The sequence below is a fragment of the Leptidea sinapis genome, chromosome 39 (assembly GCF_905404315.1).
Source record: "Leptidea sinapis chromosome 39, ilLepSina1.1, whole genome shotgun sequence".
In the NCBI taxonomy this organism is placed as follows: Eukaryota; Metazoa; Arthropoda; class Insecta; order Lepidoptera; family Pieridae; genus Leptidea; species Leptidea sinapis.
Window position 1 is genome coordinate 8,419,236 of NC_066303.1, and position 15,088 is coordinate 8,434,323.

The window sequence follows — 15,088 nt, forward strand, 5'->3', positions numbered from 1 at the left end:
TTTGAGTTGATTATTTGATTTTTTCACATTTCATAGCTTTAGTACTAAACAGAGTGCCTGTATTATCATTGTGGCAGCGCAGGAGACTCATGGTTAAAATCGAAGGACTTACTCAAAAACTAGCAAATTCATATGGCAGTGCCAAATATCTCATATGGTGTAAGCTTTGAGCTTGGTCTCTGTCGCGCCGCTTATTATTTTATTTATTTATTAAGGAAACAAACAGATACATCACTATAGAAAAAAAAAGTCAAATAAAATTACAACATTAGATATATCCTAGATTAGTGTCACTAATAACACAAAATAATACAAGTATACAGACATGACAACACAATGTTAAATAAACAAAAGATTATTTAGGCGATTACACAATATTATATAAATCAAATAACAGACATATTAGTGGATATAATAATGAATACAGTGGATATAATAATTTACAGGCCATACATGGTGGCTCTTTAATACTGATCAGTAATGAACTGAAATATAAGGAGCGGAAAGACATTGTCACTCTCATTAGAACGGATTATTGAAATAGCCTGTGTTGAATTGGAGCAATTAATTATTATGAGCTATATGCTCATAATCATCATCATCAGACCACCCTCGGCACCATATTACAGTTTTGAAAATGTAATGGAGAAAGCTCTATCAATGATTTGTAATAAAAACAAAAAAATATTCATATGTGGAGACTTCAATGTAGATTTATTATTGGAAAATTCCTCTTTGTGCATCAAATTAAAACGTTTGTTTCAATAATTTAACTGTAAAAATATATTTTTAGAACCTAATAGACTTATACATCTTTTTCAGCAACATGCATAGACAATATTTTTACAGATTGTAATACAATAACTAATAAGTATATTACAATAAGTAAGCTTACTTCTGACCACTGTGGTCAGCAAGTACAATTTAAAATGCCTAATATTACAAATAAATCTAAAGAAGAATGTACTGTAACAAAAACCACAAAACGCTTTGAAATGTTTAAACATAACTTGATGTTAAAACTACCGTCACTTAAAGTATGTGAAAACCCTAATACACATTATAATGCATATTTTTAAATTGTTAGTGAGGAATATAACTCAGTATTTACAGCCAAGACTATTTTTATAAATAAAAGGCCATGCTTTAGTGACTGGGCTACTGTAGGCATCCATAAAAGTAGAAAACGACTGTATGAATTATATAGTGAGAAAAAATTTAACACAAGTGTTAAATTCATTACTTATGTTAAAAAATATTCGAAAATATTTAAAATAGTATGTAGAACAGCTAAATCTCGTTTTTTAAGTGAAAAGATTAAGAATAGCAATGATAAAATAAAAAACCACATGGAGCATTATTAATGCTGAGACAAGGAAGTCTAAATCACATAAGACTGATTATTGCCTACAATATAACGGGAAAACGGTTAAATCAGAAACTGAAATAGCTTCATTATTTGATAATTTCTTTTTGAATATCCCAATCTCAACAACTGAGTCCCTAAATTCTTCACCTCTACTAGCTGAAACTATGTTGAAAGAAAATGTCGAAGCATGTTCTAAATATTTTAAATTTCAATATGTGCACTATACTCGGTCGTTAAAGTATTTAACTCTTTAAAATTAAAAAATACAATTCACCTCTGGGGTCATTCTGTCAGTCTAATTAAAAATATAATCTCTGTCATAGCTCCACAATTAGCAATAATATTTAATAAATGTATTGACTGTGGTACCTTTCCTGATCTGATGAAATACAGTAAGACAATACCTGTTTTTAAATCAGGTAATACTAGTGATCTCTCAAATTTTAGACCTATATCTGTATTGCCTGTTTTCAGTAAAATTTTTGAAAAACTTATTTTAAATGAAATGCAGACACAATAGTATTTTGCTGACGTGTAAACAGTTTGAATTTACGAAAGGTCGCTCAACAACTGATGCGGGTGTTGAGCTTATTCATCATATCTATGATGCCTGGGAGGATTCAATGGATGCTCTCGGTGTTTTTTGTGATCTATCTAAGGCATTCGATTGCGTCCAACACGAGACTCTTATCAGGAAATTACAACACTATGGCATCAGGAACAATGCGCTGACACAAATTAGTTCTTATTTAGAAAATAGAATTCAGACTGTTGATATCAATGGAAAGCGCGCCCTCGGATCAACCATAAAAATGGATGTCCCACAGGGTTCAATTCTTGGTCCATTTCTATTCTTGATCTATATAAATGATTTGCCATATGTTGTTAAGGATAATCATGAAATTGTTCTATTCGCTGATGACACATCCCTTTTATTTAAGATTAAAAGACGTGAATCAGTCTTGGATGATGTAAACAATGCTTTGTCCAAAATTGTTCATTGGTTCAATGCTAATAATTTGTTTTTGAATAGTAAGAAAACTAAATGTATTAAATTCATAACCCCAAATGTAAGTCAGGTGAATTCAAATGTACTTGTGAATGGGGAGTACTTGGAACTTGTAGAGACCACAGTTTTTTGGGTATTACTTTAGACGCAAAACTCCAATGTAGCGTCCACATATAGCTGGTTTGGCGAATAGACTTAGTTCTCCAGCATTTGCTGTAAGGAAAATTCGCCAGCTCACAAACGAAGACACGGCACGTGTCGTATATTTTAGTTATTTTCATACTGTTATGTCTTACGGTATATTACTGTGGAGACACGTTAGTGATATTCGAACGATTTTTATGCTGTAGAAAAGAGCTGTTCGAGCAATCTACAATCTGTCCAGTAGACATTCGTTGAGAGATAAATTTAAGGAGATCAACATATTAACAGTACCATGTCAATACATATTTGAAAGCCTAATATTTGTGCATAAAAATATTGACCATTTTAAAAAAACAGTCACATTCCTAACTGCAACACTAGAAATAAACATAATCTTGCTCTGATTCACACAAGGCTAACGAAAATAGACAAATCATTCAGAGGACAATGTGTCCGTTTTTATAATAAAATCCCTGAAGAAATTTGCAAACTACAATTAAAAAAGTTTAAAATATTTGTTAAACAGAAACTTTTAAGAAAAGCTTATTATACAATTAAAGATTATATAACAGATAAAAGTGCATGGGATTAAAGCAATGTAAATAATTTTAAGGTCTGCATACTATTTTAATTTATAAGCAGTAGGACTGTATTATTCTATTATTTGTATATTTTCTTGACTTCAAAAAGTGATGCGGTTATCATATTTTGAGAAATAAACTATTTGAATTTGAATTTTGAATTTGAATAAAGATACAAGGCTTAAGGTAGGGACAATAATTGTTGTTTTAACTTATTCTAAAATGACGCATTAGAGGAATGCGAAAACAGGTTGACATTAGTGTGAGCATCCAATGCAGAACACATTATGTGAAGAGGCGCGCGAAAACGAAGTAATATAGATTCTGGGAGTCGGTAGAGACCTGGTACCTAGGCATATTGAAAGGCAAAAGCTCGAGAAGTGCGGGATATGTTACTTCAAACACACATTTTTCTTAAGGTGACACAATGTATGAAGCGCAAGCGCAGTTTCAAGGGCATGGTCTCCAAGGGTGAAGTTGGACGTGATTATATTATGGGTGACTCTCGTAAAGCTGACACCTACTGTAATCTAGGACTAATTTGTTTATTTGCTATAGTGGTCGAGCCTATCTTACTGTATCAGTGGCACATTGGAAGGTGCAAGTACTAGCAGTATATTTAACTTTAGAACGTTTGCCTATGCAATGCCTTGCTCTATAGCAGGTATTTGCAGTATTAGAAGCATTTCGATATGTTGTTAATAAATTAAAATTTAAATTTAATAATAAATTAAATTTAAAGACAACGTTTGTAAACGCATTATATGGCCAACTTTGTCAGATGCTTTCTGATAATCTGTATAGATTTTGTCTACCTGATGTTTTCCTTCCAATCCGCTAAAAACATAATTAGTAAAAATAACAATATTAGAGAGTCTATAATAACATGCTTTAGGCTGGAATAAGTGCTTCGGTGCACTTATCTTTCGAGGACCTTAGGAATTGCGGAAAGTATGGAGATCGCGCAGTAATTTTCGACATCCTCCATACATAACATAATTTATTTATAAAATTCCAACAATGAGGAAAATCACCACCGGAACCATACTTATTGAATATAATCTGTAGAAGAACACATATTGACCGATGTGTGCGCTCACTGAGAAAAACTGGCCTAATTTTATCTTGACCAGGGCCTTTATTAGAGTCAAGCATATACACTTCTTTGCTGATTTCCTCTTTATAAAAACAGATTATTTATAAGGATATGCGAGTCACAACACGCTCATCAACGGTGTAATTGTATTCACTTTGATCATCTTGAAAGATCCGAGACGAATTACCGTGCCGTGGCATTTAGTTTCAGTCGTTTTGTACATTAAAAGTTGTGATTATGTGCTTTCAAATGTAAATCCAGTGTTGTTACTAGATCGCGGTCGTTCTTCTGAATCGAGGTGATGAACGGTGAGGAGATAATCTTAGCTCCGGCGGAGACGACTTCAGCAATAACGATGAATTATGTTGAACACGTGAATTGCCTTTCCACTACTTACCCAATATTACACCAGGACTTGTCCTGTGAACAAATACGATAATCGGTAGTACCTAAATTACCTCGCAGTTTGTACACAGTTATAATATATAACAAAAAGCGAGATTTAAGCGCGTCAGAAGCAAAAAAAGCTTCATTTCAGATCGATGATTTTAAAATAAAATACAATATAAAATTCATATTCTCTTATAATTTGATTCATTCAATTATACATAATGTGTTAACAACCGGCAGCGAGACGCACGCCGCACGCACACAGGCGTACAATTACACACACGCACGCACCCACACATACACTCACCCAGCCGCTCGCTCAAGCCACGACAAGAACTTCTGCACAAACGCGTCTTTGTACTTTTGTTACAAACCAACCGCCGGTGCTCAAATCTGTCAATATAACACAGAATATATAATCATAATAATGTCTGTTCATTTGGAACTACCGGATAAAATGGCTTTAAAGTATTGAAAAATAGACTCATAATGTATTAAGTGTAATGCTTTTTGATAGAATTCACGCCAAACACTAATTTACTTAAAGTAGATGAAATTGTTTTTGTCTAGTAAAACCAAGAAATGCGTGTATAAATAGACTGAAATTAAATAAATAAGTACGAGATGTCAGAGACGACAATAGTCCATCAAGTAAGAAAGAGTGAGATGGCAGATATCGCAGCCACTTACCATGACAAGTTTGAGCATCGGCAGTCCAACATAAGGGAGGTTAATTACAATATTTCGATTCATAAGATTATAATTTCACATAAAGGCCTATGGTGTTACTTCTCAGGTATATTTTGTATTGTCTATCACAGTGACGTAAAGCATTTGTCCTTACATACTAGTGAGTTTAAACATTGCGATCTTATCATTAAATCACCAATTAACAAGTTATTGTAAAGTCTTCAAGGTGCTTCAGAAAATATTACTTTACTTTTATTCTTTTTCATTTTGATATCATCTTTGTTTTAAAGTCTCATACAGTCTTTTGTATTGAGCTAAATCGATAGGGCTCGGCTGCTGTCACCACAATGTCAAATGTCATAGAGTATGTACTTGGTTCATTATTATCGAGTAGATACAACATAACTGCCCATGTGAAGTGTGCGCAGAAGTCCAACGGCTGATATACAACGGCTCGTTGTCTAGCATTAATGGTTAATCGAAATTATATAATATTTACAAAACAAATAAACATAATTGAAGGCGCCTTGCGGTATACCTACTGTAGTCTACCAGAGTCCAAAAAAAAGGTGTTGCATCATCGAAACTCGCAATTAACTAATCGGATACAAATACAATGTTATTTAACAACGACATAATTTTGACACAAATGAAATAGTATTTATTTACATAAATAACATATACACATACGTATGTACATGAAGATATAAAATACACATATACATCAGATACATTGATGAAACGGCATAGCGTATACCGTTTCTTATTTATAAACGCGATGTAAAGTTACTCAAAGTTTAAAATTACTTCTCTCTGTCATGTAATTCTGGAGTAGCAAAGGTAAGATAAAAACAAAAATTAAATTTGTAATAACTTTAATTCGCGTTTATAAGCAACACAGAACGAGTTTCGTTGATGCATGCGTCAAAAATATTTTTGGAGGGCATTGTTTTTGATAAACTAAATTAAAAATTGAGAAAAAAAAATTATCGTACATTTGCCTAACAAGAAAGTTTACTGCTAGATCTATTAAGTAAAATTGTCCATCAAAATTATATTTAAAATAAAGAGATCAAGTGTCCTACTACAATAAAGATAAACAGCATTCATCATATATGTGTTTAATATATTTTAATTTAATACTGTCCTATGATTTTTATAAATTAATATGTATGTCGCGATAATAGCCTCATTAAAATAACCAGTAATACAGTTACCGCATAATAGTAACACATCTGGAGAATAAATTGAATGAAGTCTTCATCTAAAATAACAAAAATTCATGCCCTAGGTATGATTTCGGTTTAAAATATTAATAGTTTTATATTATCGAAGCAAAAGTTTGTTGAAACCTGAAATAGGCAGATTGAAAAATCGAGCTTTTGATAACCCTTGTCTATATTTCAGCCGATTTTTGGGATATTTATTTAATTTTAAAATGATTATATATTATTTGAATTATATCAGCAAGAGCTTTTTTGTGGAAGGTACACCTTTATCATTCTTTAAGATGGGTTGTGTTTAACATTTACTACAATACTACTATTTAACACTATCCAAGTAGATAGGTTTGCACACGAGTTAGACTGCAGGGAATACACAAAACGGCCCTCCACAACTTCTTATGGGACTCTTAGTACCACGATTACTGAACGAGTACTCTGACTGAGTCGGATAATAAAGATCTACGCGGTAAATTCGAAAAATATTTGTGCCACAACTAACTTAGAAACGTTAGTTAAAGAACGGACGCACGTTCACAGCTATCTACCACAAATCACAAACTCACAAACATTGATATGATTTCACAAACTAGGTATCTATTATGTACTTAAAGAATATACATTTATCATTGGTAATACAAAATACTATATGATACAAAACTTTAGTATGCACACGATTATGCCAAGTGTAATAAGTAATTCAAATAAACCCTTTAACATGATTTGGCTCTAAGGGGACGCTTAGAACACAAACGTTTATGTAGCGTTCACAATAGCGGACGCTTCTATTCTCTGTTCCAGTGCAATGCGGTTTGAAGCGGATATCACAAACGCGTTTAATACTATCAGGTACACGTACGCTAAATTAAATAGCGTCAATATAAATACAGATTATTAGCGCAAATGAATGGCGAAGGCACGATTTACGACCGTATTAACATGAGCTTTACACCCACAGTCAAGAAACACAAAAGATTATTCGCCTGAAAGATCTAATTAATGTGTTGTAAAGCGTCTGCTACCACAACGCCTGAAGTCTAAGCGCGCCCTGATACGTAATAGAATTAATTCTCAATATTGTAATACATTTCATTTAAGAGAGACGAGACTCGTATCACATTCGCGTTTGTAACATTAAAATTAAATATAACAGCACCTATAGTTTGATATACATAATAATAATTATAATACAATGATTAAAAAATATTCAATAAAAATTATATATAATCCCGATGGAGAGTAAAATAAGCGTAGGTATAACTATGCAGTGGTCCGATGTTTTATTAATTATATAAAAACTTTTTAGTAAAATATCACTATTCCGAGGAGCCAACTAATGCTTTACAACGAGCACATCACTACATACGGCAACGCCGGAACATTGCTCAGAATACATCGAACAATGCAAATAAGGGTTCAACCAATTACTATGTACTACAATACAACTAAATGGAGTATAAAAAGGCAATATGTAATAACATGTCTGAGCAAAAGCAGCACGGAAAACCTGAAGATGACTAGTTCAGAAATGCTTTCTCACTGCGACTCTCGAGCTAGATCACAACCGTCCCTTATATCCGACGTAGCATCGGCTTTTAGAAAGAGACGTCATGTATAGTTGACAACTGCAAAGCAAGGTCTTTTGAGAGCATACATTTAGGCACAAAACTGGACACTGAATTATAATCGAAACAAACAAAGCTAGACAACGACACAATATTTTGAAGATCTGTCAATGTCAAACAGCGGCAGCTCGCGAGCACCGAAACATCCATCCATCAACCATTACATCCATTTGTACTACGCCAGTATGCTAACCCGCTACAATATGTGCCCCACGCCCGTTGCCATTCAACTCCCATTTATTTAAAAAAAATAACGCACTAAAACTTAAAACAAAAGCAGTACTTCAACAAATTTGGGACGAAAGCAGTCAACACAGTTTCGCGAGAATACTAATACAACATCGGTATGGGATAACTTACAGCTAAAAAAGAAGCAGTATTAATTGGTTTCCGAATGTCAAAAATAATTACAATTAAACCTACTTACGACTAAGGGGAGAGATGAACGACAACACACATCGTGGTTGATTTAAAGAAACATTTCGAGACTTAGGTCCGGTATCGATCAAAGCGGAGAGGAGAGGAGACGAGAGGAGATAAGCCGCGAAGCTGTCAGGTTATTTCCACCAGAGCGGAGAGATGTGAGCTGTGTTTATAGCAGCGATTTTCGGGAGTGCGAGGCGCGAGCTCCAGACTCCAGTCGCCGCCTGCACGTATTTCCGCTTCACCGCGCCGCTTAATCGCTCAACGCGGCACAAATTTCTATAGAAAAATGAGACATCTCCTCTCCTATTCACTTCATCCATTTCTACCGAAGCTAAGCGGAGAAGAGATATGGAAATAACGAAATCTGATTGGTTATCAAAATACATCTCCTCTCCTCTCAGCTATGGTGGATACCGGGCCTTATGGTAGCTAACTACAAGTCCTCATACACGGCACAGGGCGCGGGTCCATTCTCGCTGAGCAGTTTGCTACACACAATACAACATTAACCTAACATCGCCTTTGTTCTACAACACCAACCGACACCGTACCACTTGATGAGCCGAACACCATTGTTATCTAACATACAGACGGACACGCTACGATACCGATACGACACGTGCGCGATGCGGCGCCGCTCGCCACATCGCAATGCAATCTACACATCAATCACGCACCAGTGGGATCTAATTCTTACTAATTTAACTCTAATAATCTCTGTTGTGATGTAAGTCCATGCATGATATTAAAGAAATTTTACCAAACAATGGTATTGAAAGAGAACCTTCATACCGCAAAAATAAGATAAGAAATGCTAAAAGCTAGACATTTCGTACGACAAACAATCACAAACCCACTGATAAGAAAGACGTCATCGATAATTTAAAACTACCCACACAAACACACATTGCAAAGTATACCCAGACTAGCCTACAATATACAGTGGAGGAATTTCTTTTATTACTAATCATTAAATGGACGCCTGATATTCATTCAATTTTCTATACATTTTCACTAAAATCTCTGTTACACCAACGTATACTATGTATTAGCATAGACAGACCGTTAAATGTAGATAGACACCTTACTTAAAGACATATTTCCTTAAAATAAAAAAAAAACAAAAGTCAAAGATAAACTACAAGGCATGAAATTTTAAAAGTGAATCATAGCAGTACGCGAGGCCATCACAATGTATTCATTATTAATAATTTTTAAAACAAATTTAAAAATTGTATCGAAGAAAGCTGTTAAGAATGAAATGAAACCGATGCACTCATTAACAATATAGATGGAGGTTATACTCTAATTCGGAGTAGGCCGAAAATACAAATACGTTGTTCTCGCGATGACCACGCTAGAATTGTTTCACAGCAACAAGCTTAGAATTTGAAAGATCAACATTTATACTTAAAAGTATTCAACTCAAATCTATGCCAATCACAGATCATTCCTCGACTGTATAAAATTGAGAGAACAATTTACCCACTGTTAGCTCTATTTTTGTACAAGTATCTTAAAATGAAACTAATTGCACATAATACTATTGCTTCGAGACGAAACTTTACTTATAATGCTAAAGAAAAAATTAACTATATTACGACAAAGGGTTTAAATTAAAACGTGAGTAATAACACAGCTAAAGACATTATTAATGATGACATCCGGTATTTTATTCATTTTTAATAATTATACTGTTATCTTAAGTAATATGCCTGTCCTCAACATACAGAATGTAAGTGTTAAGGATATTGATTCGCCCCTATGTACCTACAAAACTATTAAAGAATTAAAAGTTTTTTATTGCTTAGAAGGAACCATAGAGAACAATAAAATGATAAATAGTAAACTGAAGGCTGTATAGTCTTTGACACTTGCCTGCTCCGGACAGTAATTAATAGCATTCTTATATGGATGCAAGCCCTAGTGATACAGTTGTCTTTACATGGTAAGTATTCAAAGATTTTCTTATAGATAAAAATTAAATCTTAATTGAAAACAATACTAAGCATATTAATATTTTTAAACCGAGTTTGTTGCTTTTAAATATTTATAATTCAACTTATTGAACATGCTCAAAAAATTCCATTAATATTCAAACTACTTCACCTATAAAATGTTTAGCTACCATATATTAAACCATAAATGTTAAAGCACTCTTAATTTTGGATGATGCAAAAATACTATTTCGAGATGTTATTATTTCAGCCTTCAGATTATATTTTCAAAAATCATTACTGAGCCAAACGAATTTAAATAGTCCCGACAAAAGATAACGATTGTTCACTGTATTTTCATAAAGAACCTGTTTGCTTATAGGTAGCAAACTCGATTCCTACAATAGAAAGGGCGTCAAGTTAAATTATAAAATAAGATACGACATTTGAACACATATAAATGAATAAGTAAATATTACAATAATACATATTAAATGTTCTAGAACATTCAAGTTATTATTAAGATCTCAGATACATAGATAAATAATTAATATAGATATAATATATTTAAACATTTTTCTTGATACTTGTTTCATTGTACGTGTAATTAATTCTGTCAATATTTAGTGATAATAGATGCATGAGCGCTAATTAATGCCTACAAAACATTTCTAATAACAATCTGTTTACAACAACACATAATTTACTGCCTGTTATATCCCTGCGAATACTGGCATAACATTTATTTTAAGGATTTCTAAAATTTTCACCCGAACATCTGATTCACTGTCATAAAATCCATGTTTGCAAGTCAAACTGTTCGAATCACTAATGAAAGGTCTGAGCCACTGAAAGTCAATTGCTTCAATACTTCAAACTGTCTGGATCACTGTATATTCTAGTATTCGACATCGGAGTAGGATGCAACCTTTTTGAGGCAATCGGTCAAAGAAGCGAGCAATGTGATGCAATTAGCGCTATATCTTCTCTGACGTCAGCAAGCTATGTCTCGCTACAAGCAAAACAAATCTCGGCGACGTCAAAGCCACAAGTAACACATGTATATAGCACTTATACATTACAGAATAGCCACCGTCTGGGATCACTATGTATAATAGCTGTGACGGGCATTATTGGTAAGGACCGTTAAATGATTAAGAATTTATTTGCTGACGCTAGTTTGGTTGAAAAGGTTGCACCCCATAGTGAGGTCGCGTGGGTTAGAGCAGTGTTATCGTGACGTCACGGTGTCTGTGTGCGTGTTGTTCTCCGCGTGTGGCTCCGTGGCGGTGAACGCCTGGTGCGCCCGCCGCAACATCGCGTGCTACCTGCGCCCGATGAGACCGTTGGAGTTGGCGCTCGTCGTAGGACACATCTCCAGCTCGACTAACAGTGGGAAGTGATCTGGAAATACAATGTATACGTCAATTTTTCTAATAACCATCTGTCCACAGCAAAATACCACCTCCGAATGAACAGATTTTTTTAAATAAAAATAAGAGATGAGACGACCAGGACGTTCAGCTGATGGTAATTGACACGTCCTACCCATTACAATGCACTACCGCACTGGATTCTTGAAAAACCCAAAAATTCTGGGCGGAACTACAATAGCGCTCGTCACCTTGAGACATAAGATGTTAAGTCTCATTTGCCCATTAATTTCACTATCTACGGCGCCCTTCAGACCGAAACACAGTAATGTTTAGACATTACTGCTTCACGGCAGAAATAGGCGCCGTTGTTGTACCCATAATCTAGCCGGCTTCCTGTGCAAAGGAGCCAAAGTCCTGTTTCTAAGTTAATGATAAAGCTGATAACTATAAAACGGTCATCTCTTGTTAATTTTCCATTTACTTCCCTGTCCTTGTAGTCTCGTAAACTGTCCTAGCCGCGGTGTTTGTAAATGCCCTAGCAAACTGAGTGGCACTTAGATCTGACGTTCTCACTTTATTTTCCGCAATGAATCGCACTTGATACTATAACTAAGGCAATCAAGGCAAAACTAAAAAAAATCTCAAAATCAAATAAAAAATGAAATTAAAAAAAAAGAAACATTCTAAAACTTTCTTCTTTAAATATAATTTAATTTACAACAAGAAACCCCTTTTCAAAAATCAAACGTTTTTTTGCATTTTACTAAATTTGTCCATAAGTGTATAATATTTGTTAATATTCTTATGAATATCGAAGAGAAAAATTGTGTAAGCCTCTATGAAGTATTTATTTCTGTCTTTAGCACACGCTGTTTTTTTGTGAGACTAATAATTTACTGGTCTGAAAACGATACTTTATAGTTACAGGATATAATCGAGCACATGAGTCAGCTGATGGTAAATAATGACCACCAGTGGAGCCTTCTTCACAAAGTTATACTTATATAGTTGAAGGTTACCTGAAGGTATGTGCGGGTGTGGACAGCCCACGACTTTGTGTTCCCGGAACCAGTCCTGGGAGAGCGGCCCTAGCAGACCCAGCGGCGTCATCGACTGCTTGCTGTAGAATATGTAGTCGATAATACCCTTGAAATCGAATCTGAAACAGTCCAAGTTACAACACTTAGTCTGGCCATAAATACTGTTACAATATAAAATAAACAAAGCATTACATTTAAATTTGGAATATTTTGAGATTTTCTCTGTTTGTGACAGAAAAAGATCTGGCCGTCCAAGAAGTGTTCGTACGAATAAGGTGTTCAATGTAGTAAGGGAAAGAATTCGAAAAAAATCTGTCCGAAAGCAAAAGATTTTATCTCGGGAGATGAAGATAGCACCCACATTAGTACTTGCAGCCTATAAGAGACGTACTGGTCATTTCTTAACTGATAATTTAAAAAAGAAAAGAGTGGTAAAATCGAAACAACTACTGAAGCGGTAAGCAAAGGGAGGTTACAGATTTTTTTTTACAATTGAGCACCATTTTAAAGACAAAATTAAGGAAGCCTCCTAATTAGTCGACCGAGTGTAACATCGACACTATCCGACTTCAATGATGGTTTGGTGGGGTATTAGCTATGAACGAGTGACTGAGCCATCATACATTTGTGAAACAGGTATCAAACATCTGCACAAGTGTATCAATATACCATTCATGAGAAGGTTTTGAAGCCCCTTAACAATACCATATCCAATAAATGAAAACTTAAAAACTCATGTAATTTTTTTACCTTAATTAATATGTAGCAGTGATTGTTGGTATGTTAACGTATAAACATTTTATTATTTTAAAGTGATATCCCTCACATCTGGTTTAATTATACAAATTATATTTGTAACCAAAATTTATGAATGATGCGGGAATTGAACTCGCACCATTTGGGTTCCGTCCGAGCGCTCTTACCAACTGGGCCAACCGTTCGAGTGACGCATGGATCGTAAATATTGGTATGCCTTCTTCAACTCTCAGGTAAAAAAAAAATTAAATTAGTATACTCACGTATAGTTGGTGTAAGGCATGATGTCTTCACTGTAGGCTGAGGCCAGTTTGAAGTTGTGTGTAAACTCGTGCTCGGAGCCGGGCATACGGCGCAGCGACGTCGCGTAGCCCAACGCCTTGAAGTCGCGGTGGTCGGCCGACACGCGCCCAGAAGACAGAAACTCCACCACACCTGCCGTCAGCATACAAATAACTAACATATTTATTCATTCTTCCTCTTTCTGCAATACCAGAGGTCAAGAGATGCACTAACGGCCTTTACAGTGGAAGTATACTCTAAGCTCAAAGGTCATACCGGATCAAGATTGATACAGCCAGCAGATGACTCCACAGTGGCTGTGTGAGGCAATTAGTTCCATGCGAATCGCGCATTTGTTTAAGACCCGACCCAAACGTGTTGGGGGTGAAATTTGAACTAACGACCACCACAGCTAGTAGTTAACGGATTTCAACACTAACTCACCGCTATCCGGTAGAGAGTTAAAATCACCGCACAGCAGCAATTGCACGTTGTCCTTCTGCCCCGTGAGCCGCAGGGTTCTGGCCGAGTCATCCAGAATGGATCTCAACTCGTTGCTGAGCATCATCGTCTGGATCAGTTTCACGTCGCAGAACTCGGGGTCCCAGTGTATGTGGGCCGTGCAGACCAGGATCGGTTGCGCGACAGACGCCGATTCTGTTGGTAGACCTGGAGGTTAAGGCTGGCATTACTGGCTGGCGTGTTTTTTATTTTGCCGGCCAACAGTAATATTGTAATAAGATATTCGAATTTTTGTGCCATTATGCCAATAGTAAGCAAATTTTAAACAATTTGTAATATTAAATCAGCTGCCAGCAGAATAAGAAAACATGCTGCCATACCTGCGTATGTGTAAAGTAAGCGAAGGAAACATTCTGTTAAAACGTTCTGACGGATGCACCAACAATTCCCGAAGTTGTTCGAACACCAAGTAACGACGATCCATAGAATATTTTCCCCACCCAATCATATGGGCCATATCAACAATTGCGTGCCGGGAGCGGTAAAATTCCATAATAAACAATAATAGTATCTTGTAAATACTTCATATTTTTGTCAAACCGCTTGAAATGAAAGCACGGAATGTTTCATTACTTATTGTATGACTAAATCTGGGAATATTCATTAAATTAATGTCTGATAA

At 35.2% G+C, this 15,088-nt stretch overlaps 1 protein-coding gene across 2 annotated transcripts in view; it reads right to left on the reverse strand.

The window, feature by feature from the left end:
* Positions 1-4,765: 4,765 nt before the first annotated feature.
* LOC126976128 (CCR4-NOT transcription complex subunit 6) overlaps positions 4,766-15,088 on the reverse strand; it is a 275,491-nt gene continuing 265,168 nt past the window's right edge. Inside the window, exons 9-12 of one of the 2 annotated variants that reach the window (XM_050824329.1) lie at positions 14,389-14,601; positions 13,926-14,097; positions 12,886-13,025; positions 4,766-11,894 (exon numbers count right to left, since the gene is read on the reverse strand). In XM_050824329.1, the coding sequence (XP_050680286.1) occupies positions 11,815-11,894; positions 12,886-13,025; positions 13,926-14,097; positions 14,389-14,601 (605 nt within the window). In that variant the 3' untranslated portion in view covers positions 4,766-11,814. Of the gene's footprint in view, positions 11,895-12,885; positions 13,026-13,925; positions 14,098-14,388; positions 14,614-15,088 lie in introns of both variants that reach the window. The other variant, XM_050824328.1, reaches the window with a different exon arrangement.